At 43.5% G+C, this 26,369-nt stretch overlaps 1 protein-coding gene across 6 annotated transcripts in view; it reads right to left on the bottom strand.

Moving 5' to 3' along the window:
• Positions 1-26,369, bottom strand: part of veph1 (ventricular zone expressed PH domain-containing 1) — a 261,339-nt gene that overhangs the window by 60,879 nt on the left and 174,091 nt on the right. For 5 of the 6 annotated variants that reach the window (XM_068042199.1, XM_068042200.1, XM_068042201.1 and 2 more), the window contains 2 exons: positions 25,257-25,466; positions 12,606-12,997 (listed from right to left, as the gene is read on the bottom strand). In XM_068042199.1, the coding sequence (XP_067898300.1) occupies positions 12,606-12,997; positions 25,257-25,466 (602 nt within the window). Of the gene's footprint in view, positions 1-12,605; positions 12,998-25,256; positions 25,467-26,369 lie in introns of those variants that run through there. The other variant, XM_068042204.1, reaches the window with a different exon arrangement.

Here is a 26,369-nt window from a genome sequence, read left to right as displayed (position 1 = left end):
TTATTCCTGATATACCTATAGAAAGCCTTAGGGTTTTCCCTGATCCTATCCGCCAATGACTTCTCATGTCCTCTCCTTGCTCTTCTTAGCTCTCCCTTTAGATCCTTCCTGGCTAGCTTGTAACTCTCAAGCGCCCTAACTGAGCCTTCACGTCTCATCCTAACATAAGCCTTCTTCTTCCTCTTGACAAGCGCTTCAACTTCTTTAGTAAACCACGGCTCCCTCGCTCAACAACTTCCTCCCTGCCTCACAGGTACATACTTATCAAGGACACGCAGTAGCTGCTCCTTGAATAAGCTCCACATTTCGATTGTTCCCATCCCCTGCAGTTTCCTTCCCCATCCTACGCATCCTAAATCTTGCCTAATTGCATCATAATTTCCTTTCCCCCAGCTATAATTTTTGCCCTGCGGTATATACCTGTCCCTGCCCATCGCTAAGGTAAACCTAACCGAATTGTGATCACTATCACCAAAGTGCTCACCTACATCTAAATCTAACACCTGGCCGGGTTCATTACCCAGTACCAAATCCAATGTGGCATCGCCCCTGGTTGGCCTGTCTACATACTGTGTCAGAAAACCCGCCTGCACACACTGGACAAAAACTGACCCATCTAAAGTACTCGAACGATAGTATTTCCAGTCGATATTTGGAAAGTTAAAGTCCCCCATAACAGGTACCCTGTTACTCTCGCCCCTGTCGAGAATCATCTTCGCTATCCTTTCCTCTACATCTCTGGAACTGTTTGGAGGTCTATAAAAGACTCCCAACAGGGTGACCTCACCTCTCCTGTTTCTAACCTCGGCCCATACTACCTCAGTAGACGAGTCCTCAAACGTCCTTTCTGTCGCTGTAATACTCTCCTTGATTAACAATGCAACACCACCCCCCCCCTCTTTTACCATCTTCTCTGTTCTTACTGAAACATCTAAATCCCGGAACCTGCAACATCCATTCCAGCCCCTGCTCTACCCATGTCTCCGAAATGGCCACTACATCGAGATCCCAGGTACCAACCCATGCTGCAAGCTCACCCATCTTATTCCGGATGCTCCTGGCGTTGAAGTAGACACACTTTAAACCAGGTTCTTGCTTGCCAGTGCCCTCTTGCGTCCTTGTAACCTTATCCCTGACCTCACTACTCTCAACATCCTGTACACTGGCACTACATTTTAGGTTCCCATGCCCCTGCTGAATTAGTTTAAACCCCCCCGAAGAGCACTAGCAAATCTCCCCCCCCAGGATATTGGTACCCCTCTGGTTCAGGTGAAGACCATCCTGTTTGTAGAGGTCCCACCTACTCCAGAAAGAGCCCCAATTATCCAGGAAACCAAAACCCTCCCTCCTGCACCATCCCTGCAGCCACATGTTCAACTCCTCTCTCTCCCTATTCCTCGCTTCGCTATCACGTGGCACGGGCAACAACCCAGAGATAACAACTCTGTTTGTTCTCGCTCTAAGCTTCCACCCTAGCTCCCTGAATTTCTGTCTTAAATCCCCATCTCTCTTCCTACCTATGTCGTTGGTGCCTATGTGGACCACGACTTGGGGCTGCTCCCCCTACCCCTTAAGGATCCCAAAAACACGATCCGAGACATCACGAACCCTGGCACCTGGGAGGCAACATACCAACCATGAGTCTCTCTCGTTCCCACAGAACCTCCTATCTGTTCCCCTAACTAGGGAGTCCCCAATGACTAATGCTCTGCTCCTCTTCCCCCTTCCCTTCTGAGCAACAGGGACAGACTCTGTGCCAGAGACCTGTACCCCATTGCTTACCCCTGGTAAGTCGTCCCCCGCAACAGTATCCAAAACGGTATACCTGTTGTGGAGGGAAACGGCCACAGGGGATCCCTGCACTGCCTGCTGGTTCCCTCTCCTTCCCCTGACGGTAACCCATCTACCTACTTCTTTTACCTGAGGTGTGACTACCTCCCCATAACTCCTCTCAATAACCCCCTCCGCCTCCCGAATGATCCGAAGTTCATCCAGCTGCAGCTCCAGTTCCCTAACGGGGTTCTCAAGGAGCTGGAGTTGGGTGCACTTCCCGCAGATGCAGTCAGCAGGGACACTCTTGGCGACCCTTACCTCCCACATTCTGCAGGAGGAACATACAACTGCCTTACCTTCCATTCCCACTATTCTAAATTCCCAACAAATCTACTGAAAAACCAAAAAAAATGTCAAAACTTGTAAGGTTAGCAATCCAACGGACAGAACTTCTTAAATAAAAAGCTTACCTTATCAACACAACAGAGCCCTTTTTTTTGGTTAGAGGAGGAGGGTGGGTGGGAGGCACTACGCGTGTAGTGTCTCGGGTACAGCCACCACCCAAATATATAGTTTTTACTACCCAGCAGTCCCTGGTCCTCCGAAAACAAAAGGGAATTAACTTTTAATCTTCCACTGAAATTGACTTCCCAGCTGTAAGCTCGCTCTCGCACCTTCGCTACTGTCAAAGCTGCAGTCACCAAAACGAAAAGAAAGAGATTTTAAACCACCCAAATATATAGTTTTTACTACCCAGCATATTGTCCACTATGACAATATCAGCTGTGGGAATGACTGATTGATTGACAAAACACAATGCTATTTTAGAAAAAGGAATCAACAAGCTAGAGGAAGCAACACTTAAAAATATCATTCTTAGTCTAAAATAGCACGATGCTTCCTAGTATTGAAAAAAGTGGGTTCTGACAAAAGATCTCCATTTGAAATGTACACTGTTTTTCTCTTCACAGCCAATGGGTCTACTCTGTTTTCCAGCATTGCCAATTTGATTTGAATTTCCCATTTTATTTTATTTTTCACCAGAAGATGTATAATGGTTAACTGCTTTGAAAACAATTCTCTCAATGTACTTTTTACTCTTTAAGTATGTAATCTTTGTCAATTTAACCCTTGTTGAATTTGTGATTTAAAATTAATGTATAATGTTCATTTGTCTGGACAAGCATAGAAATACAGCTACTGAAATGTGACCCCATTCTGAGACATAACTTTTAAAAAAAGAGGTGAACCCAGTCACACAAATCTGCTCAAATAAGGTTTTAAATTGAATGAATGCATGTATTGTAACATTTTGGATGCTTGGTAATGATGCCTTGCTGATCTAAGTTTCAAGCCAATACTAGTAATTTTCCCTTGAGTCGATCCATATTTGAATGCAGAGTCAATGCCTCCCAAAAGTCAATACACATTTGCACGAAAACAAAAATGAATTGTGTTGATTGCCCACTTCTGTTATTAGAATATGATTCAAAATATGGACTTGAGGGACATATTTTTCAGAAGAATTTTTTTTAATGGATTAACCTATGTTCCACAAAAGAGTTTACTGGAAACAATGCAGAATACAACCCAGCTCCACGCCAGTCTGTAGATGATCAGAATGTTTAGATTTGTATAAAACAATTCTGGATTTACTTCGTTCAAAAATAACTTTCTCACTCAGACAAATCAATTCTTATGTTAGAACAAAATGCATTGCTTATTTTCCTGTATTACTTTACTTATTTTTCATATAAAAAACAATTTTAAAAATGAATACTCAACCATGCCTTGTTTTTGTACTGAAGCAACGAACTTTGTACCATTTCCAAGATCCACAAAGGCAGCCAACATCTTAGTTCCTAGCCGTAAGCCCCCAGCACTCTCTTTCTTCCCTGACTACTGATTATTCCAGTTCGAGGGATAGCTTTATAAATACAGCTTTTCTATTATACACCTATCTATGCTTATCATGTTTGTCAGTGAAAAGTAAGTTCATGAATTATATTATGGAGATATGATTGGCATAAAGATACTATTGTGACAGGATCACTATATTCTCTAATTGTAGCAAATTCCTTCAAGCAGTTATAAAGAAGTCAAATTTAACAGTATTTTTAATGCTTTTTTTCTGAGATCAACTTTTGTATAAATTGTAAGTGCTGTTGACATCAGTGAGGAAACAAACTGAGGAGTATTACCAATTGGGGCAATACCTAGTATAGTAGGCTGCTGTCTTCTACCATGACACTGCACTCTCAGACCCTCTATGCAGAATAGAGGTATGCCCAGTGGGAAGGCTATTTCAGTTGCCTAGTCTCTCTGAACATGGGGGTGTGTGGGGGTGGGGGGGAAGGTTGGGATGAGGAGTGTGAGTGGGGCCCAAAAGTCTTAGGTGCACGGAGATTGGCAGCACTTCAAATATAGTGCAGCTGTCAGGAAGAAAACAAAAGGAAAAAGGAAATTACTATCAAACCCCAGAAATCTGTGTTACTCTGATATCAGCAGACTTCGGACCACGTTGCCCTTGAATAAGTGGGCATGAATCTACGCTTATGTGTTACTTCCAGAGCTCACTGGAAGAACTGATCATCAAGAGTATCTCATACCTGTCTTGTTGCTCTGGCACTGAAGTATATGCCGCTAGGCAAATAATGATACTTGGACTTCAATTGCCCCTTTAATGAAGCTGTGCAAAGCAAAGCAGTTTATTCCGGAAATAGTCCATCTGGATGGCTTGAAAAACCACATTGCTAATGCAGTGTAGATGGCATATTATTCTTACAGATTTTCTTGAACAAAGTGGCAGAATCGAGTCACAGCATTCTTGTTAATCCTGAGTATGCGCCTGTACTGTTTCTCCATATGGTAACTGACTGTCACAGTAAACCTGCTACTAGAAATACTACTTGCGACAAGCATGTACCACTTAGGTCCTCTGTACTTCTAAGCTGCTTTCTCCTTCTCTTGTTACTCCATTGGGACAGTGGGTAGTTTAAAAATTAGAGCTAGGCCTTTCAGGAGTGAAGCTAGGAAACACTTCCAGTCTGTGACCATTCATCAGAAAGGCTCTGATGTAAGGTCACAGACCTGAAACATTAACTCTGCTTCTTTATCCACAGATGCTGTCAGACCTGCTGAGTATTTCCAGCACTTTCTGTTTTTATTTCAGATTTCCATCATCTGCAGTATTTTGCTTTTATTTTAGGAAACACTTCTACACGCAACGGGCGGTGGAAGTTTGGAACTCTTCTGTAAAAGGCAGTTGACAATTGTTAATTTTAAATCTGAGGTTGATAGTTTTTGTTAACAAATGGTATTAGGGAATATGGTCAAAGGTGGGTATATGGAGTTAGATCACAGATCAGTCATGTACTCATTGAATGGCGAAACAGGCTTGAGGAGCTAAATGCCTTAGTCCTTTTACTATGCTACAATCAAGCACTTCATGAAAAGCCCAAATTGTATCTCTACAAGGGAAAAAATTGTTTTTTGTTTTGGCAAGAATCTGTTCCAAAAGCAAAAAATTCAATTACAACAATGTCAAATATCATATGGTGCTTGTTTTCATGTGCAGAGTTAATGCAGCACATCAAGTTTATTTGACAGTTGCAGTTAATCAAACATAAACTGAGTCCAGGCATACATAATTCACAGCTAAATGAAAAGGACCTCCGATATCACAAATTTCTGGTCAGGGGCGAAACATAATTGCTCCCAAGTACTGGAAAAGCAAAATCTGAGTCAATATTGGGAGAAGGAAGGGCAACTGAACACTTTAACAAATTGCCTAGAATTGTTTGCTTTTAATTCTTAACACCCTAGTACTACACATTTCCTGATTGAAAGAATGGATTGATAATTGACTAGTTAGGAGACATTGAAGGCTAAACAGGTAAACTATTTTTCTCTCCCATCCTGGAGTGAAATGTTCAGCATGTGCCTGGGAGCTTAGTTGTGCAGAATAATGAGTGAAAACTTGTGTTCTACCATTACATTGGGCAGTACGTGAAAGTTTGAAAATGAGTCATGAAGCAGGTTTGTGAATTAAAATCCATTTTTTGCAACAAATATGATCTTTAAAAAGAAATAATCAAACTTGCTGTCTTTAAACTCTTACAATTCTACAGTTAATTCTTAATTATCATCTTTGGAAATCCCTTATGTCTAAGATGATTCTTCCTTGTGGATGGCTGGGTGGAAGTGAGATGTCAGTGTTGGCTGTGGGTTTGCAGATGGCTTATGAGCCCTATCTTAGCTTTGCAGTCTCTTTCACAGTGAGGACATTGATTGTTCTAGGACCCTGATATGGCATCTGTATGTTGTCCAAGCTTCAACACCATAGAGAAGTGTGGGTAGAACCACTGCCTGATATACTTTGAGCTTCATGTCAGGCCTGATATCACAATTCTCAAAAACTTGAATATGTAATTTACCATAGGCTGAGCTAGCATATTGGATTTGGTGTTGTACCTCTTCATCAGTGTCAGCTTTTTGGGATAGAAAGCTTCCAAGATATGGGAAGTGAGGGACATTTTCCAACACTTCACCATGAATCTCAAATGAAGGCATTGGATTTGATACATTTGGTGTGGATTGCTAGAGGACTTTGGTCTTCCTGGTGATCAGGGCACGTCCCATACTCTTGTCGGCTTCAGTGAATACTTCAACTATCTATTGTATTTCTTCTTCAGAGTGAGCACTAACACACGCGTCATCAGAATACTGCAGATCTATTACAGAAATGGTCGCTGTCTTGGTTTTGGCCTACAGCCGATTGAAGTTGAAATGTTTACCATCAGTACGATAAGTTATTACTACACCTGGGGGAGCCTGTCAGTGGCAATCTGCAGTGTTGCTGCAGAAAAGATTGAGAATTGTGTTGGTGCAATGACACACCCCTGTTTTGACAGGGAAGGGGTCTAGTGGAGCCATTGTATAGTACTGTTATTTGCATATTGTCATGTTGGAGACAGATGATGTTTGTGAACTTAGCTGGGCATCCATATTGCTGTAAAATCTTCCAAAGGGCAAATTAATTCACTGAGTCGAAGGCTTTTGCGATAGCGAAGAAAGCCACATACAAAGGGATGTTCTCTTAGCACTTTTTCTGAAGTTGGCATGCTGTGAAGATCATGCCAATTGTTCCTCTGGCTGGTCAGAAACTGCACTGGACGCTGGAATGACCTCCTCTGCAATTGGCGAGAAGTGATTAAGAAGTAACCTAGCTATGACTTTGCCAACAGTTGACAGCAATGCTATGTCTCAGCAGTTGCTACAGTTTGACTTGTGTCCATTCTTGAAAATTGTGATCATCATGGCTTCTCTAAGGTCACTTGGAATTTCTTTATTCTGCCAGAGCTTCACAAATATGGCATGCATCCAAGAGATCAGTATGCCTCCTCTGTGTTTCAGTACTTCTGTAGGAATATTGTCAGGATGAGAAGCTTTGTTGTTTTTATCTGGTTGACAGCAGTTATCATCAAGCTTTGGAAGTTGGATCATCACCTAGGCCACTTCTTACTATATGTTATGGGAGGCTCTCCAGCAGGTGCATGCCCACCATGCAGTTCTGATTGAATAGTTACAGAGTCATAGAGAGATACAGCACTGAAACAGGCCCTTCGGCCCACCGTCTGGTCGACCATCAACCACCCATTTATACTAATCCTACATTAATCCCATATTCCCAACCACATCCCCACCTTCCCTCAATTCTCCTACCACCTACCTACACTAGGGGCAATTTACAACAGCCAATTTACCTATCAACCTGCAAGTCTTTGGCTGTGGGAGGAAACCCGAGCACCTGGTGGAAACCCACGTGGTCACAGGGAGAACTTGCAAACTCCACACAGGCAGTACCCAGAACTGAACCCGGGTCGCTGGAGCTGTGAGGCTTCGGTGCTAACCACTGTGCCACCCTAGAAGGTGCTCTTTCCAGTAGTTGTTGATGATTTGGTCCATGTCTCTGAGAAGAGTCTTGACATCTTTGGATCTTATCAGTGTTGGTCTGTGTGCTGAGGGTCCATAAATCTTTTTGGTTGCCTTGAAAAGGCATGCATGTCATGCATGTCAGCAAGGAGTTGAATTTTCTCAGCCTTCTCTGTCCACCATTTGTTCTTCAAATCACAGTTCTTCTTTGAACTTCAGCTTTGACTGTCTGGTGGGTGAGCTTCATTTCTGTGGAGTTTGGGTCCTGTTGCTAGGTTTGGAATGCTTTCCACTTACAATCAATGAAATTGCATGTTTCTGTATTGCTGTCATCAAAACAGTCTTGGTGTCTTTTAGTGGTGTCTCCAAGGATTTCTTGGCACATATGAGTGATGATGAATTTCAATGATTGGCAGTCATCTTGGACGTTGCTTGATGGTGTGACCATCTGTTCCTGTAGTTTCCCATTGATTTGTTCTTGAAATTCCTTAGCTTGGTGTTATTTCACAGGCTAGAAACCGTGAATTTACACTCTACCTGCCACAGCTGTCAGTTCTTTTTGGGGGCTGCCTCGAGCGCCAATTCTGAACAAATGAGTCAGTGGTCTGTCCAGCATTTGTCGGTCATAACCATAGCAAGTGTAACGTGCACATCTTTTTGACCCTTGGTCCTGATGATCACTTAGTCTATTCTGTGCCAGTGTTCGATCTTGGATGTTGCCAGGATATCTTGAGATGGTTTTTTGGTGGAAAAGGGTGTTAGTGACCACAAGACAGCGTACGCCACTGTGATTGGGCTTTCCAACTTTCTGCATTCCAATAGCAGTCGGCCAAAGACCATGGTTGTCTTCACCCCTGGCATTGAAATTACTAAGAATTATGATCTTTGACTGTGATTGTACAGCTCCCAGAGTTGTGTCTAGGTTGGAATAGAAAGTTTCTTTCACTTCATCCTCAGAGACAAGGTAGGTGCATAAGCACTGATGAGGGTGGCAGATTGATTGTCCTTGAAATCAAGATTGAGTGTAATAAGATGTTCATTGATCACAACAGGGAGTTTGTGGAGTCTCTTCATGGGTTTGTTTTTGATGGCAAAGCCTATTCCATGAATTCTGCATTCTTCTCATGATTTCCCACCATGTTCTTTGATTTGTCCCTCATCTGCTCTACGGGTATAGTGTTGTTTGTCTCTCAGGTCATTCTGAGTTATCCATAAGCATCCTGAATTCCAAGATCCTATCTTGATTGTTTTTATGAGTTTCGACTGCTGATGGGTGATCCTGTTGGATGCGGCTTTTTAACTGGGTTTGGAGTGAGGCAGGCTATTTTGAGGGCATCTAATCTAGTCCCGTCCCCGAGTGGGGTGAGCAGAGCTAATCCTGAAGAGGGCTGCTCAGACACAGCTATAAACACCAGAACAACCCTTCACCTTTATTAAGAGTAGAGTGGTTAATTGGTATTCCACATTTGTGTCAGGTTGTGCCTAGAAACTCTCAGATATCAGGATCCTGTCCCCGTCGCCACTAGCTATTACGAAAGGGCTTGAGGAATTTGTCATCCATAGAAGGGCCTGTGTGTGGTACCTTTTAGAGTAGGAGGCCTGTTGCACAGCAGGCCCCATGCTGTCTTAGCAGGGCATTGCTTGGTTTCAATGATCATGTGAACTGTATGAGATAGTTGTGGTTGTTGGAGGTTAATCATCTCAGTCCTAGGCCCGAAGATCTTCAGCTGCTTCATCAATGACCTTCCCTCCATCATAAGGTCAGAAGTTGCAGCAAGACCTGGAAAGCATCCAGGCTTGGGCTGATAAGTGGCAAGTAACATTTGCGCCACACAAGCGCCAGGCAATGACCATCTCAAACAAAAGAGAATCTAACCAACTGCCCTGGATGTTCGATGGCATTACCATTGCTAAATCCCCCACTATGAAATCCTGGGGGGTTACCATTGACCAGAAACTGAACTGGACCATCCACATAAATACTGTGACGACAAGAGCAGGTCAGAGGCTAGGAATTCTGTGGTGAGTAACTCACCTCTTGACTCCCCAGTACCTGTCCACCATTTGCAAAGCAAAATGTCAGATGTGTGATGGAGTGCTTTCCACTTATCTGGATGGGTGCAGCTCCAACAACACTCAAGAAACTCGACATCATCCAGGACAATGCAGCCTGCTTGACTGGCACCCTATCCACCACATTCATTCCCTTCACCACTTTCGCATAGTGGCAGCAGTGTTTACCATCCCCAAGTTGCACTGCAGCAACTCACCAAGGCTACTTCGATAGCACCTTCCAAACCTGCAACTTCTGCCACCCAGAAGGACATGTGTGGGAACACCACCACCTGCATGTTTCCCTCCAAGCCACATACCATCCTGACATGGAACTATATTGCCACTCCTTCACTGTCACTGGGTCAAAGTACTGGAACTCCATTCCTAACAGCACTATTGGTGTACCTACACCCCAAGGACTGCAGCAGTTCAAGAAGGCAGCTCACCACCATCTTCCCAAGGGCAATAAGGGATGGTTGCTAAATTTGATGATGACACAAAGATCGGTAGGAATGTAAGTGTGAAGGGGGCATAAGGAGGTTACAAAGAGATATAGATAGGTTAAGTAAGCGGACAAAGATCTGGCAAATGGAGTATAATGTGGGAAAATGTGAAATTGTCCATTTTGGCAGGAAGAATAAAAAAGAAGCGTATTATCTAAATGTTAGAGATTGCAGAGCTTTGAGATACAAAAGGGATCTGGGTGTCCTAGTGCATGAATCGCAAAAGGTTAGTATGCAGGTGCAGCATGTAATTAGGAAAGCTAATAGAATGTTATTGTTTATTGCGAGGGGAATTGAATACAAAAGTAGGGAGGTTATGCTTTAGCTACACAGGACTTTGGTGAGACCACATCTGGAGTACAGTGTACAGTATTGGTCTCCTTATTTAAGGAAGGATGTAATTGCTTTGGAGGCAGTACAGAGAAGGTTTACTTCTGGAATGGGCAGGCTGTCTTACGAGGAAAGATTGGACAGGCTTGTATCCACTGGAATTTAGAAGAGTAAGAGGCGACTTGATTGAAACATGTAAGATCCTGAGGGATCTTGACAGTGTGGATGTGGAAATGATGTTTCCACTTGTGGGAGAATCTAGAACTAGGGGTCACTGTTTAAAAATAAGCGGTCGCTTACTTAAGACAGAGATGAGGAGAACTTTTTTCTCTAAGAGGGTCATAAGTCTTTGCTTCCACCACCTTTTGAGAAAGAGAATTCCAGAGTCTTTGAATATTTTTAAGGCAGAGGTAGATAGATTCTTGATAAGCAAGGGGGTGGAAGGTTATCAGGGGTAGGTGGAAATGTGGAGTAATCAGTTCATCCATGAACTTATTGAATGGTGAAGAAGACTCAAAGGGCTGAGTGGCCTACTCTTGCTCCTAATTTGTATGGTCATATGGCAATAAATGCTGGCCTAGCCAGCGGCACCTACATCTCATGAACAAATAAAAAAAATTAGGGGCAAGGCCCTGCTGCAACCTTTCATCCGCTTTCACAGCCATCAGCTGATCCACCATTTCGTTGTGGTAGGATACCGTTGAATAGCGTCACTTGCTCACCATGACACAGGGTCGCTGGGTCAAAAACCTCGAATTCTCTTCCTGATAGCACTGTGGGGGTACCTACAGCAAATGGATTGCAGCAGTTAAAGGCGGCAACTCACCACCACCTTCGCAAGGGCATTTAGGGATGGACAACAAATGCTGTATAAAAGAATTTTTAAAAAGGTGCTGTAAAGTAGGTTTATGAGGCTTTGAATGATGTAGAGGCAAGCTGCAGCTACCAACCGCATTGGTGGGTAGCAGATAGCCGGAAAACCTCTAGATTATGGAGGCCAGTTGTAAAATAAGCAGGAGCTCTCCTGACGAATAAGCAGTCAGAGACCGCAGCAGCAGGGCTTTTAGGATGGGGCGAGGTAGAGGGTGGTGCTTCTACATCATTCAAAACCCCCATAAACCTCTACAGTTCTTAAACAACTACATATTAACCGTACTAACTAAATTGGCTACAATCAGGAGGATTCCATCATGAACAGCTGGTGTTTTGATTTTGAGTCAATAGATTGACATTGGGCATGAGCCCAATACCACCATGATAAATACAACCATAAGTGTTCCCCCCACTGAGAGAAAGGCACCACTAATAGAAAACAAGTGTCAGTTGGTGCTTCCTTGTTGGAAATCTATTAATCAATCATCTTCGCTTGTCCTCTTACAAAGAAAGAGCTTCCATTTATATGGTACCTTCCACATCCTTAAGCAGTCCAAAAGTGCTTTACAATCATTTAATTACTTTTAAAGTGAAGACTCTGTCAATTTGCACACAACCAGGCCCCATAGATAGCAATGAGATGAATGTCCAGTTAATTTGTTTTGATGGGGTTTTCTTGTGGAATAAATGTTGGCCAGGATACTAGTAGAAATCACCTAATGTTCTTCAAATAGTATCATGGAATTTTCTACTCCACTGGAGAGGATAGATAGGAACAAGGCACTCGGCTTAAGGATTGGAATCCTTGGGCTGATATCATTTTAAACAGATAAGGTTAGGTAACTGGTATCTGCAGAGAATTCAAGAGAAAGCCACTAACACACTGGTGAAGCGTGTGTTTTATATATAAAAGAGAAATTGAAGATTTATATTTATATTACACCTCATCATGTCTCAGAACACTTAATCCAAATGACAGCATCCCTGAAAAGGCAGCACTCCTTTAGCACTGGAATGTCATTTCAAGTCTTGGATTGGTGCTTGAACTACCATCTAATTCAGATACCGATGCTACCATCTGAGGCATGCTCACTTAAATATGATTAAAACAAAGAGTTTATTATTTCATTGGCTCACCTTCAATAATACACTGATCTGGTACAGGGATTCTCTTCACCATTTCAGAAAAGAATGCCTTCACTTCATCAATACTTGCTTTCAAATGCAGATAGAGTTGATCCTGTGCTTCCATGTTGCTTGTCAGATTTTCTGTACTACTTTCCTGACAGTTACCATTCATGATATCACAGGAATTTCTTAATTCCTTTGGAATAATATCAAAGTCAGAAAGAGAAAGCAATTGACGTTTATGTTCATCAAGTTCTTGACCCAAAGATTGTTTAACACTCCCTTCACTGAGTGATCTGTCCGAAAATGTAATATTTGTTGTTATGTCTCCATTTTCTCCCTCATCATTTTCAGAGCTTATTGACTTTGTATGCATTACATGAAGAGCGAGACTTTTTGATCTGCCATTTTGAAGAGATAAAAGAAAGCATTTACTTAAACATGAAAACTTTACAAGACTTCAAAATATAAAAGACACAGGATTTCAGGTTAATCAAGTACAGATTTCTCAATATACTAAAAGTAACAACAACATAATCTGCGGCCCTTTTGGTGCATTCTTGCTATAACTGAGGCGGGAGTGTGCTGGAAAGGGCTGAAAAGACTGACTTGGATATGTAGACCCTGGCCTAATGTCAGAACTTCCGTGACTGTGTGAATATTTTCTGTTGTTTGGTCTATAAAATCTACAATTAAGCAATTTGCATTAAGGAAAAAAATAAGTGGGGAATGGGCAGGGCAACCTCATTGTTATGTTTTCTGTATTAGAATTGAACTCTAATCCTACTCCTCTTTCAGTGTTACCAAGTTAACATATACCACATTATAACCATATTCTGGAGCAATGTTCTCAATTCTTAGCTAGACACTCGTAATAGCTTATTTTCTTGTATTATATTCACAGATGACTTTCTACTCATTGTAAACAGTTGCATTAACATTCTGGTGGCCAGACAGGGGTGAACAATCCCATGATATTTTTCAACAAAAAAGCAGGGATTCTTCTAGTGTCTGGACCAACATCCTCCCCTGAACTAATAATGCCAAAACCAGATTTACTGGTTATTTATTTCAATGTTGTCTGCTTGACTTTGCTTAGCACAAAATGACCTACACAACAGTCATCATGGGAACATAGGAATGCTAGATGAAAAAGGATCAAAGCCCATCTAATTTGCCTTCTAGCATCCTGGTAATCCTGTGATACAATGATAATTGAGTTGTGGACTAATAATGGTAAATACATCAACCAGCACTATATTTCAAAAGTCATTTGTGCTTTGAACCATTCTGATGATGTGATTAGACCTTATATAAACCCAAGTATTATTTATTTTCTGCAAAATTTAGATTGATATTGCACATAAATTGAATACACGCTCTGAAATGCACAGAGAGGCAAAGGTCCTTGAAGTTGAACAAAAGGGACAAAGAAAAGTTGGTTCACATCAAAAGATACACAACCTCTTGTTTCAGTAAGGAAGTGCTTTAACTATGGTTTATAAACCTTATGGACTTATCGTAAAAACTCTTCCAGTAGTCTTAATATGCAAACAATGCGGTTTCAAATATTTTCACAAGGTAAGTTAAATCTTCTACTGGATACTTTGATAGAGGTACGTAAAACATTCTAACAGCTCGAGACCAATCACTTGATCTAGACTAACTACTTTAGCTTATTGCATACTGGTGTACAAACCCAAACTTAATCAAAAGCCATTGGCAGGATTTTCTCAGGCCTGTGGAGGTGGGTTTCAGGGTATGCAGGGTAGGAAAGTGCCAGAAATTGAAGTTGGGTCATCACACCCTCTTCCAGCTTTCTCCAGGGTGGATTAAAGGTGAGTAGGAACCCCCTTGGATCTGATGGGTAAGTAATTAAAAGTAGCTGAGGTAGCTAAGGCGGCAATTCGGACCTGGATTTCTGAGCCAGGGACTAACCAGGATCACTGAGGCCAATACACGGTGGGAAAAGCTTCATCTGTGAAACTGACAAGGTGGTAAGACTTTGATTAGTGACATTGAAGAGCTCCAGCCATGGTTTTTGAGAGACTGCGTTCAAAGCACTTCTTCTCTCAGAAAGCGTGTTCACTGCTTTACAGGTGATTACCAACTTCTTAGAAGTCACTTCACCTGTTGAGCACTTCATTCACCTTCAGTTGCACTTCCCTGCTGCCACACTTCACCACGACATGGGAGCAGCTTATGCAGCTCTATCTTCCACCTCTGCTGAGGGGCAAGAGCAGAGTCCACACCACCGCCAACAGCTGCAGAAGCAGCAGGAAGGAGCCTTCTCCTCAGCTGTATGCCCCTCCACAGGGCAGGTAGGATGGACACCAAGATTCAGCTGGGAGGAGACAAGACCCCCAATACAGTCCACAGGCAGGGGATCAACTCTCTCAACATGTCTGAAAACCAGTGCCTCAGGAAGCTCAGACTCTCAAGGCAGGCTGCTGCTGATATCTGCAGCCTCCTGGAAAAAGATTGCCTTCCCAGTGAAGCAGGTGGGCAACAATTTCCAGTAACCAATATAGTGCCAGTTAGTGGAGGGCCTCCCCACCCCCTGCCCCAGGTCTCTATCTCTGCATGTTGCCAAGTTGTGCCTTCTCTTCTCCAGCAAGGATGGAAAGCAGAGAGGTGTAAGTGATTTTTAAGGCTTGTGTGGAGAGGAGGGAAGGAGACCATTTGTGGCGGGTGAGTGTGAGGCATGGATGCAAGGGAAACAGGCTGAGAGTGAGTGCAAGTGTTGACTGTTCAGATGGGGGTGAGGTGCCTGCAGAGAGAAGAATGAGTGAAGCTGCAAGGTGCGTTGGCCTGAGGTGCGCTTTGCAGGAGAATGATGGAAAAGTCAGAGCATGGGGCTTGGCACCTGAAAGTATAATGCCACACACCTGTCATTCCCTCCTGAGGTCCTGAATCCTCTTGGTGCACCGTCTCGAGGTTGGAGGGAGCACATTTCGGCTGCTGACTTCCTTGATCACTTCCATCCACACCTGCTTGGTTGGAGAGGTTGTCCTCTTCCCTATGTCCTTAGAAAAGGTCACCTCACTGCAGCCCCTCAGATCCCACAGCAGAACCTTCAGGTAAGAGTGGGAGACTGAGGGAGCAGCCTTCCCAGGTCTCCTCTCCATTCCTGGAGCCTCAAAAATCTACATGCTGGTGAGACCTTATAACCCATGTCATGGCCCCTTTAATTAGAAATCCTTCCTTTCACAGAATGGATGCGTCATCCTGCCTGCCCTCTCTGTTTGATCGGGAAGGCTGGAGGTGGGATGACAATTAGATTGCTCTGGGAAAGAGCAATGGAGGCTGGGCGCACAAATCAGCCAGTCAGATTCCCGACCCAAAAGTAGTCCCTGGTGGAATGACAGGACCAAGACGAGAAAATTCCAGTCCACGTTTCCAAGGAAAAAGAAAATTTTATCAAAAAAAGTCTCAGCATTTCTGTACATATATATTCTTCATTACACACAACTAAAACAGCTCCAAAAATAAGTTGCAAACTTAACAGAGTAGCTCTCAGAAAGGTAATGCGTGATAAAGGGCAGATAAGAAGGCAAATGCGAGATGTCCCAGCCAAAACACTGTCTGTCACTAAATGAAAAGTGGCAATAACCTTTAATGTCATGGACGAAGAAAATATCTTGTGACTACTCATCTGGTAACTTAGTTACCATCATATTGTCATTTATTGTGTTAAAATACCATCCATATGTCACAACTGGGCGGCACAGTGGCGCAGTGATTAGCACTGCAGCCTCACAGCTCCAGGGACCCGGGTTCGATTCTGGGTACTGCCTGTGTGGAGTTTGCAAGTTCTCCCTGTGTCTGCGTGGGTTTTCTCCGGGTGCTCCGGTTTCCTCCCACAAGCCAAAAGACTTGCACGTTTGTAGGTAAATTGGCCATTATAAATTGTCACTAGTATAGGTAGGTGGTAGGGAAATATAGGGACAGGTGGGGATGTTTGGTAGGAATATGGGATTCATGTAGGATTAGTATAAATGGGTGGTTGATGGTCGGCACAGACTCGGTGGGCCGAAGGGCCTGTTTCAGTGCTGTATCTCTAATCTAATCTAAAAAAAAATCTAATCTAATCTAACATGATTCAAAAAACAGTTTCAGTGACTTAGGTTGTTCATCACCTCAAGGTGATGGCTCAAGGTGTCAGCCGGGGGGGGTGAGTCAAGAGAAGTCTTGATTCCCACAGGTGATGAGAGTTTGCTAAATGAAATATTTGATAATTTCTGCACCCAGTCCATTTACCTCAATGCTATAAATTGGTTACCATGCTGTAACTAAAAAAATGAAAACCACATGCTACAAAATAACCCTGCATCTTGCATCTTTATCTTTAGTTTATGCAACATGGCATGCTCTTTAATCCTCAGAGTCCTGACTTCTTTAATGTATACACGCAGAAGCTGACTCACTTTGACCCACTTAAATTTGTTTCAAAAAGCTGTGCAAGCTGAATTGTACTGCAACAGAATCATAGCTGGTAGTTTCAAATGATCACATATTGCTTAGACTATCTAACATGCTTCACAGTGAATGTCAGCTGTTCTCTATAGCGGTAAACATTACAAAAATTCCTCTTCTGCTTAATCCTTTAATCCTTCCTATATTGCCTATACATTAAGTCTTACTTCAAATGTGACTTGGTGTACACAGAAATGCACAAAAAAATTAACTTATTTTAGTGAAGTTTGTTTAATTGCTTGGGGAGTCAGGAGGTGAGTTATGCACTGCAGAATGTCCTGCTCTTGTAGCCACCGTCTTTATATGGCTGGTCCAGTTAAGTTTCTGGTCAATGGTAACCCCCAGGATGTTGCTAGTGGGGTATTCAGCAATGGTAATGCCATTGAACATCAAGGAGAGATGGTTGGATTCTCTCTCGTTGGAGATGGTCATTGCCAGGCATTTGTGTGACGCGAATGTTACTTGCCACTTATCAGCCCAAGCCTGAATGCTGTCCAACTCTTGCTGCATGTGGGCACAGACTGCTTCATTATATGAGGAGTCATGAATGGTACTGAACACTGCAATTATCAGCAAACATCACCACTTCTGACATTATGATGGAAGGAAGGCCATTGATGAAGCAGCTGAAGATGGTTGGGCCTCGGACACTACCCTGAGTAACGCCTGCAGCAATATCCTGGGACTGAGAGATTGGCCTGCAACAACAAAACCATCTTCTTTTGCGCTAGGTACGACTCCAACCAGGGGAGAGTTTTCCCCCTGATTCTCATTGACTACAGTTTTGCTAGAGCTCCTTGATGCCACACTTGGACAAATGCTGCCTTGATGTCAAGGGTAGTCACTCTCATCTCACCTCTGGAGGTCAGCTCTTTTGTTCATGTTTGGACCAAGACTGTAATGAGGTCAGGAGCTGAATGGCCCTGCAGAACCCAAACTGAGCATCGTTGAGTACGTTATTGCTGAGTAAGTGCTGCTTGATAGCACTGTCAGTGACACCTTCCAGTACTGTGCTGATGATTGTGAGTAGACTGATGTGGAGGTAATTGGCCAGGTTGGATTTGTCCTGGTTTTTGTGGACAGGATATTCCACATAATCGGGTAGATGCTGGTGTTGTAGCTGTAGCTGTACTGGAACAGCCTGGCTTGTGGTGTGGCTAAATCTGGAGCAAAAGTCTTCTACAGCCAGGATGTTGTCAGGACCCATAGCCTTTGCTGTATCCACTGTCTTCAACTGTTTCTTGACTTCATGTGGATTGAATCGAATTGGCTGTAGTCTGGCCTCTGTGATGGTGGGGACAACCGGAGGAGGCTGATATGGATCATCCACTCAGCTCTTCTGGCTGAAGATGATTGCCAATGTTTCAGCCTTGTCTCTTGCACTGACATGCTGGGTTTCCCCATCATTGAGTGTGGGGATGTTTATGGAGCCCCGTCCCTCTCTAATTTGTTTAATTGCCCACCACCATTCACAGCGGATGTGGCTGGACTGCAGAATTTTGATCTGATACGTTGATTGTGGAATTGCTTTGCTTTATCACATGCTGCTTCCGCAGTTTAGCATGCATGTCGTCCTGTGTTGTAGCTTCACCAGGTAGACATCTCATTTTTAGGTATGCTGCCCCTGGCATGCTTTCATGCACTCCTCATTCAACCAGGGTTGATCCCCTGGCTTAATAAAAGCAAAATACTGTGGATGCTGGAAATTGAAATAAGAACAGAAAGTGCAGGAAATACTCAGCAGGTCTGGTAGCATCTGTGGAGAGAGAAGCAGAGTTAATGGGCTGAATCCTGTTGACTTAGTAATAAAACCAAAAAGTGCTGGAAATACTCAGCAGGTCTGGCAGCATCTGTGGAGAGAGAAGCAGAGTTAACGTTTCAGGTTGGTGACCTTTCATCAGAACTGGCAAAGGTTAGAGATGTAATACATTTAAACAAGTAAAGCCGGGGTGGGGGGAAAAAAGAGAGCAAAAGGGAAGGTGTGTGATAGGACAGAGGGCAGGAGAAATTGTCAGTTACCCTATTGTTGCTGACTGTGCTTTCAGCCATCTCGGCTGCATTGTCTGGAAATCTTTGCTCTACTTCTACACTTCCCTCTCCTCTTTTATGATCACTCTTAAAACTCACTTCCTTTGTAAAGCTTGGATATGTCCTTTCTTTAGTTTAACATTTTTTTCCTTTTACTACATATACATGAAAGTTGTTGTTGTCTGGCTTGATCGTCATAGTAAGGAGGATTATTAATCCCATTGATACATTCAATCACTCTGTTTTGAACATTGCACTAGTGTAAGACCTCTGCTGAAGTAAAGGGAATCATCACATTCCCGGTCTATAAGTGCATAATAGTGTCCTCACAGGTAAATAATTTTTATGCTGTTATGAGAGGAATCAAATGATTCAGGATCGATTTTACTTTAATCCTAAATTGTCCAAGCACACCAAATCATGGAAATATTTATGTATTTAACTACATTCAGTAAAGTTTAATTTCAATTTGCATATATTGTCATACTTTAACCCCCTGTGACCATAGCTACCTGGCCAGCCTGATTTCAGATGTGGATTTCTGCTATACCAGTCTAACCTCAACATGCCAGAGCCACAGGCAAAAGCTTCTAATCACTTTACTGAACTGTATCATTAAACTAGTTGTGACATCTAAAGTGTACTTTGTGTATGTGGAAAAATTTCCAATTAACACTTTTGAGTAAAGTATTTCATTTTACGTTTCCTTGGCAGATCCTCTGTGCATTTTGAATGGTAGTCAGTGGCAGGATTTCGAGGGCTGACCATTAACTACAATTGATTGAACAAATGAGTTAAATTGAGATCTGGGAAATTGTCCAACATATAAATCATGTGTTTGACATCACACAGAACCCAAAACATTCATACAATGAAAACTTTCCTAATGCTATGGGCAGAATTTTACTGGCCCTGTGGTGACAGGCTTAGAAGCAGGATCTGGTAAAATGGCAGGGGAATGGATTGGAGTGGATCCCCAATGTCTTCCCGCCACTGGCCAATTTTCCCAGGGTGGTCGGTCAGTGGGATCAGGACCGGGCAGGCCAACAGCAGGCAGGCAATTGAGCCTGTTAAGTAGCTATTTGACCACGGTTTTACACAGGTTTACCATGGGGTGCATGGGTTCCATGGAACATCTGTGGTTTGCCCACACAAGGGAGGTGAGAACTCAGTGGCAGGTGAGTGTTGGCTGAAACTAGCAGTCATTTAGTTCTGCTATGTTTACAAGTAGGAAGGCTTAGGTCAGAGAATCAAAGGCTGGGACCTTTAGAGGGTTTGCAGTGTGTATGGCCATAGAGGATGTTTGTTACTGGAAAGGTGTCTCCCAGCTCCCTGCAGCGTGTAGAGGCAACACAAGAGGGGTCAAAGCTATTGCACCATGAACACTTCAAAGCTAAATGGGTGCTCTGCACATAGAGTTCAACTCCTCCACAGGGACAGGGGCAGTAACGGGGAGAGAAGCACCAGCTGCATGAGGCATATGGGATTCATCGGGGCAGTAAGGAAGGCTAATGTTTGAAGAAGGTGTTTCCCACTTCAAAGGGCATACAGACAAAGGCTTACCTTCATGGAGATGTCGGAGCACCAGTGCGTCTGGAGACTGCGTCTATTCAGGCATGTGGTAGTGGACCTGTGTGGAATGCTGGAGGAGTAGTCGAGGCCACTTGGATGGGATGGCCACCCATTGACCGCGGATGTGAAGGAGACTGTGGTGCTCAACATTTTTGCATCAGGCTCGATCCAGGGATCATCTGGATACATCTGTGGGATATCTCAGTCAGGGGCCCATTGCTGCAACAAGCAGATGACAGATGCCTTGTTCCCAGTGGGCAGGGGATACATCAGGTTTTGCACCAATCAGGTCAGTTAGGCCAAGGGGGCAATAGGATTTGGGGCCTTGGGAGGATTCCTTCATTTCCAGGGGGTTATTGACTGCACTCATGTGGCTATTAAGGCTCCCTCAGAGCAGCAAGGCACATTCATTAACAGGAAGGGGTTCTACTCGCTCAATATTCAAATTGTCTGAGACAATCCTCCAGATGTGTGCAAGGTTCCCGGGAAGCTGCCATCCTGAGGGAGTCCCAGGTGCTTCAACTCTTCATTCCACCCAAATGCCTTTCTGGATGGATCCTGGGCGTCAAGGGATATCCACTAAAGACATGGCTCCTTACAACCACTGCCATGTGATCACAAGAGCAACTATCAAACAGACAATTGTGCTTCTGAAAATGTGGTTTCGAGGCGTAGACAGATCTGGGGGAACCGTGCAATATGCTTCATCAAGGGTCTCCCGAATCGTGGTGGTCTGCTGTGCTCTGCACAACCTGACATTCCAGAAAGGATTTGCATTGGAGACAAACAACCACATTGAATGCAATGCCTCCTCCTCTGAGGAGGAGGATGAGGGGGATGCGTATCGAGACCCGGCGGCCAATGGCTATGCAGCTACAGAGCCAATGGCCACAGCCATTGACATGCAGGCAATGGAGACATGGGATTCTCTCATCCGCACACAAATCTCCTGAGAATCCCTGTAAAGCCAGTGGACAGGAGTCAGGGGTCTTCCTGTGGTAGCCATGGTTGCCTGTCATGAAACACCCTAAGCATATCACCGGCTCCATCAAGAGACCATTTCAAGTCCTACACACACCACCAGCTTACATTCAGCACCCACCATTTCATGCTGACCATCTCAATGCCTCAACATTTAATAATCACACACTGGCATAGAAATAAACAGATAAGCATTTCACCAAACTTTAAAGTGCACAAAGGAATTACACATTGGCATTCAGCAACTACACATCATCACGTGACACCCCAATTGCTACTAGGTGCCTTTATGCGAAGGGCTTCGGGTGCTCCAATGTTGTGCTCTCCCTCCGGCAGTAGCAGATGTGGAGGCAGGCTGCTGCCCTTGTTACTCTGGTACATGAGATGCCCGTAGCAGACAGTCTCTGGGTGGCTGAGCTCTAGAGCAGCCCGGCACAGGTTGTCCACCTGCACCTGCACAGGGGCAGCCTCTGTCCTCAGGCTGTGTGCAGCATTCATGTCACCATCAAAGGAACTGAGAGAAGAGCCCCAGAGCCTTCAGATATATGCTCCCTCGAACCTTTCGAGGCCCACCGACACTCTCCTGCTTACCTGGTGTGGGACAACATCTGGCAATGGGTCTGTGCGTTTCTGGGCCATCTCACCTACCCAGTTCTCAACACTGCTCAAGGATGAGGCCATACTGTGGAGGCCTATGCACATCTCCTGCATCGACTTGGTGGTCTGCCACATGTGGCTGTCCATGAGGTTGCCACTCTCTCAATGGAGGAGGCCATGCACTCATACGCCAGAAACATGGTGCCACTCATGGCATTGATGGACTCCTCCATTATACGCGCATGGGAGTAATCAACCTCTCGGAACTGACAGATGTCCACACTTTCCACACTGCTGCTCCAGTATCTGCCACTTCGATGAGGACTTCCAAGGCTCGACATCTGTGGGAAGCTAAGCATTGCTGGGCCTATCCTCAAACCTCCGATGGGGACTATCCAGAGCTGTCACTGCCTCCGTCACCTGTTCCTGCATGTCTGTGCTGTGCTCACCAGCTGGTACATCAATGCCCACTGATGTGAGAGTATTTGCATTGGTGGAAGGTGCGCTGGACTGATGTAATGCTGTCTCCTCAAATGGCGGCTCCTCTTCTGATGTCTCATGTGGTTCAGAATGCCGTCGACGGTGCCTCATCCGGAACTGGTCCTGTGGAAGGTCCAATATTGCTGTGAACAACTTGGGCATCCACCCCATATCCTCCTGCCTGCCCTTGATCTGCAGCTTCCTGTGGTCATCAAGGGCCACAGAGGTGCCAGTGTTAATACTTGTCAGAAGGTTTGGTACGCACGACCATCACTTTTCTCACTCTCTTTCGGCTCCACACCCACCTCACCCTCTGCGACAGGCTGGTCTGCTGCAATCCATCCAATCTCCATAGCTTCCTTCTCCATCTGTGTGACTAGAGTTATGGAAAGCAAACCACCTATTGTGCATCTCTGCTCCCTTGCATTATGTGCTCACTTCTCCTGCAATGACAGAAATACACAGTGTCACACTTGTCTCATGGCACAGCTGTGCTCATCAGACTATGCCACTCTCAATGTCCATCATCGCGCCACTTGAGGCCAATTGCAAGTGGCCATTCACCCTTGTCACTGCAGTGAGCACCTCTGACTGACCATGGATCTCCAGTGTGAGGTAGCTTTGCGACTCACTGCGCATGGTGGCCTGTGGTCATCCCCTATGCATAGGTTGGCCATTATGCTTCACATCTCAGGGGCACCCTATAAGACATGTAGAGCTGCCACCTTGTGATCATGCATGCCACTTACCTTGCCAGACCTCACAAGGTCACAGAATCGCTTCTGGCACTGCACACATGTTTGGGCGACCACCCCATGGCTGCAGACTTTCTCAGCCACCTCCGGCTATGCCTCTTTATCAGGCTTGCTGGCCTCCTCATCCCATTCACTGGGAACAAAACTCTCTCTGTTCCCTCGCTGACTGGAGGAGCACATTCAGGGATGTATCACTGAAATGTGGAGTCACCCTTCCTCTCACTCCAGTCATTTTTCCACAGGCTCACTTTTGCTGCACCTCTTCCTCTGGTCTCTCTGTGTCAAAGCTGCAGAAAGCTCTCTATATGAAAGCTGCAGACTGACCTTTAAATATGCCGTCGGCATACTACCCGCTTACACCAGCTCCCACCCCCCAGCCGGCAGACTCTAATTGGCTGCACATCAGAAGATCACCAATGAAGTCCTGCCATCTGCCCATGTGGCTTCACAACCCACAAATGACACGGCATCGAGATGCCGACTCATTTGGTAAAATCCAGCCCTATATTTTTAAAACATATTTCTGAGTGTTTAGAATTAATAGGACTATGGGAAACCCACAATGCTTTGAACACAATATTTCTGAACATTGTAGATTGACTATTTCAAGATGTATCCTACATATGCTTGAAGTTTTTGTGCCTTTTTAACCATGTGATTGAAATAGCAATTAAAGTGCAATGGTGTGTTACTATTCAGAGCATAAACAACATGTTGCATTGATCTGCTACAGCACTCCAAGCAGGGATCTATTAGTACGTTGATATAAATGGATATAAATTAATCATATGAAAGTTACAGAACCTGTGCATCAAATAAGCAAGATTTTATTCATTAGCATTAATAATAAACTAGTAAATATATCACGGGTGTATTTACACTCAATATTCAAGGATTGCTGCATGGAAATCCCTGCCTTCCTCTTCCTGCTTTCCACTGCCTGTGAGTGGGCACCATAGGAACAAATCCTCATTCTTCTAGTCTTTCGTGCAGTATATTACTACACCAATGTACTACACTGCCATGTCACCTTAGAACAAATGTTTTCTTTAAAGATTCTAAATGGTTGCCAGCATGATAATATTAGAATTCTACTTCTTCCTTGAACACAAAGCAATATGTGTTACTGTGGCTTAGATGAAACGTACCATTGTTTATGGTACAACACATTGATACCATATCCATGCCTTTAAAAGGGCAAGCACTGTGACAAGCTGGGTGGGGAAAAAACAAGGAAAAGATACATTTCATGTGCATACAATAAAAATATTTATGCTATGAAATGCTAATGCAGAAGCACATTTTTCCAGTTATTTCTCAGTGATCAGAGACATACATAACTGATGATGAAAGTATATAATTTTTTTAAAAATCACCGTTCCTGACAAAAAGATATGCTGTAAGAATCAATCCCTTAATCTTCATTGGCAGATAGAACTGTGATGCAATCCTGAAAATCTGGAATTTTGTAATTTTTCTAGTTGGTAGTCTTTGTAACACCACAAGTAAATAAACACAAGTGCTGGGATTAAAATGAGAAATAAACAAAAAAGAAATGCTGAAAATATGAAATAATTGGTGAAGGGTGTACCAAAAACATTAACTTCAACAAATGTTGACTAATTTGCTGTTTTATTTGCAACATTTGTTGTTTTATTCCAGTCTTCATGACATGTTTTACTGCACATATTATTCAAGATATATCTACTATTATTAATGTTGGATTATAGAAAGTTACTTTTGAATGACTTTTTTATGATGAGACTTTCACCTGTTAAATCGCATTGCCTTCCATTCTTCCCTTGACACTTGGCCCAGGCTGTGCCGACGGACATGACAGGGGGTACTGATCTCGTTCATCATCTTTTTTTCAAATGCTCGTCTCTTCAGCTGGAGCGTCTGAACTCCTGAATTTTCATTGATCATAGCCTCATCATTGTAGGAGTCTGCAGCAGGTTCTCTCTCAGAACTAGTTTCTGTTCTATAGAAATAACAACAGTACTTTAAATAAGCAGTCATGAAAATTAATCTTTTTAATTTGCTGTGCACGCAATTTTATATTGCTTCAATCATTTAAAAAAAATAGAAAAATGGAATAAAAACAGAAAGTGCTGGAAATACTCAGCAGGTCTGGCAGCATCTGTGGAGAGAGAAGCAGAGTTAACGTTTCAGGCCTGTGACCTTCTGTTTTTATTTCAGATTTCCAGCATCCGCATTATTTTGCTTTTATTTTAGTACACTGGATTATTTGATTGTCTTTCAGCAATAACATTTTAAGTCAAAATTCAGTGGGGGCTGCTGTTTGGCAAAAATACTACATGCACTGACTAATATCCTGTTTATCTTCACAACTTTTTATACCAATTTGAAAGTAGCGCTGAGCCCACACCAGTTTAAATAGTTGATGTCACAGGGTGGGTTTATGTCAGTTCACAGGAATATGAAGAATGGGAGCTATGAAATGGGACAATCAATGAAGTTTTTTTTAAAAGTCACTGTTGCAATGTAGGACATGTGGCAACCAATTTGCACACAGCAATGTCTCACAAATAGCAACATGACAATGACCAAATAATCTCTATTTTAAAATACATTTTCTTTGAATGGCATCTTTTATGTCCACCTGAAAGGGCAGACGGGGTCTTGGTTCAACATCTCTTCTGAGCAATCCCTCAGTACTGCACTACAGTGTTAGCCTCGATTTTGTACTAATGTCCCTGGATTGGGATATGTTCCTACAAGCTTCTGACTCAGGGCTGAGAGTGCTACCACTGAGACAAGACTGACAGCCATTAAATTCTCCCATTAAAATAATTTTCCTTGGATCTGCTGAGAATGTGCGTGTCTACTTTGACAGGAAACACTAAACCACCACAAATGTGTG

This window comes from Heterodontus francisci, chromosome 11 (assembly GCF_036365525.1).
Source record: "Heterodontus francisci isolate sHetFra1 chromosome 11, sHetFra1.hap1, whole genome shotgun sequence".
NCBI classification, from domain to species: Eukaryota; Metazoa; Chordata; class Chondrichthyes; order Heterodontiformes; family Heterodontidae; genus Heterodontus; species Heterodontus francisci.
The sequence above is the reverse complement of the archived record's forward strand: the minus strand, read 5'-3'. Positions and strand labels throughout refer to the sequence as shown.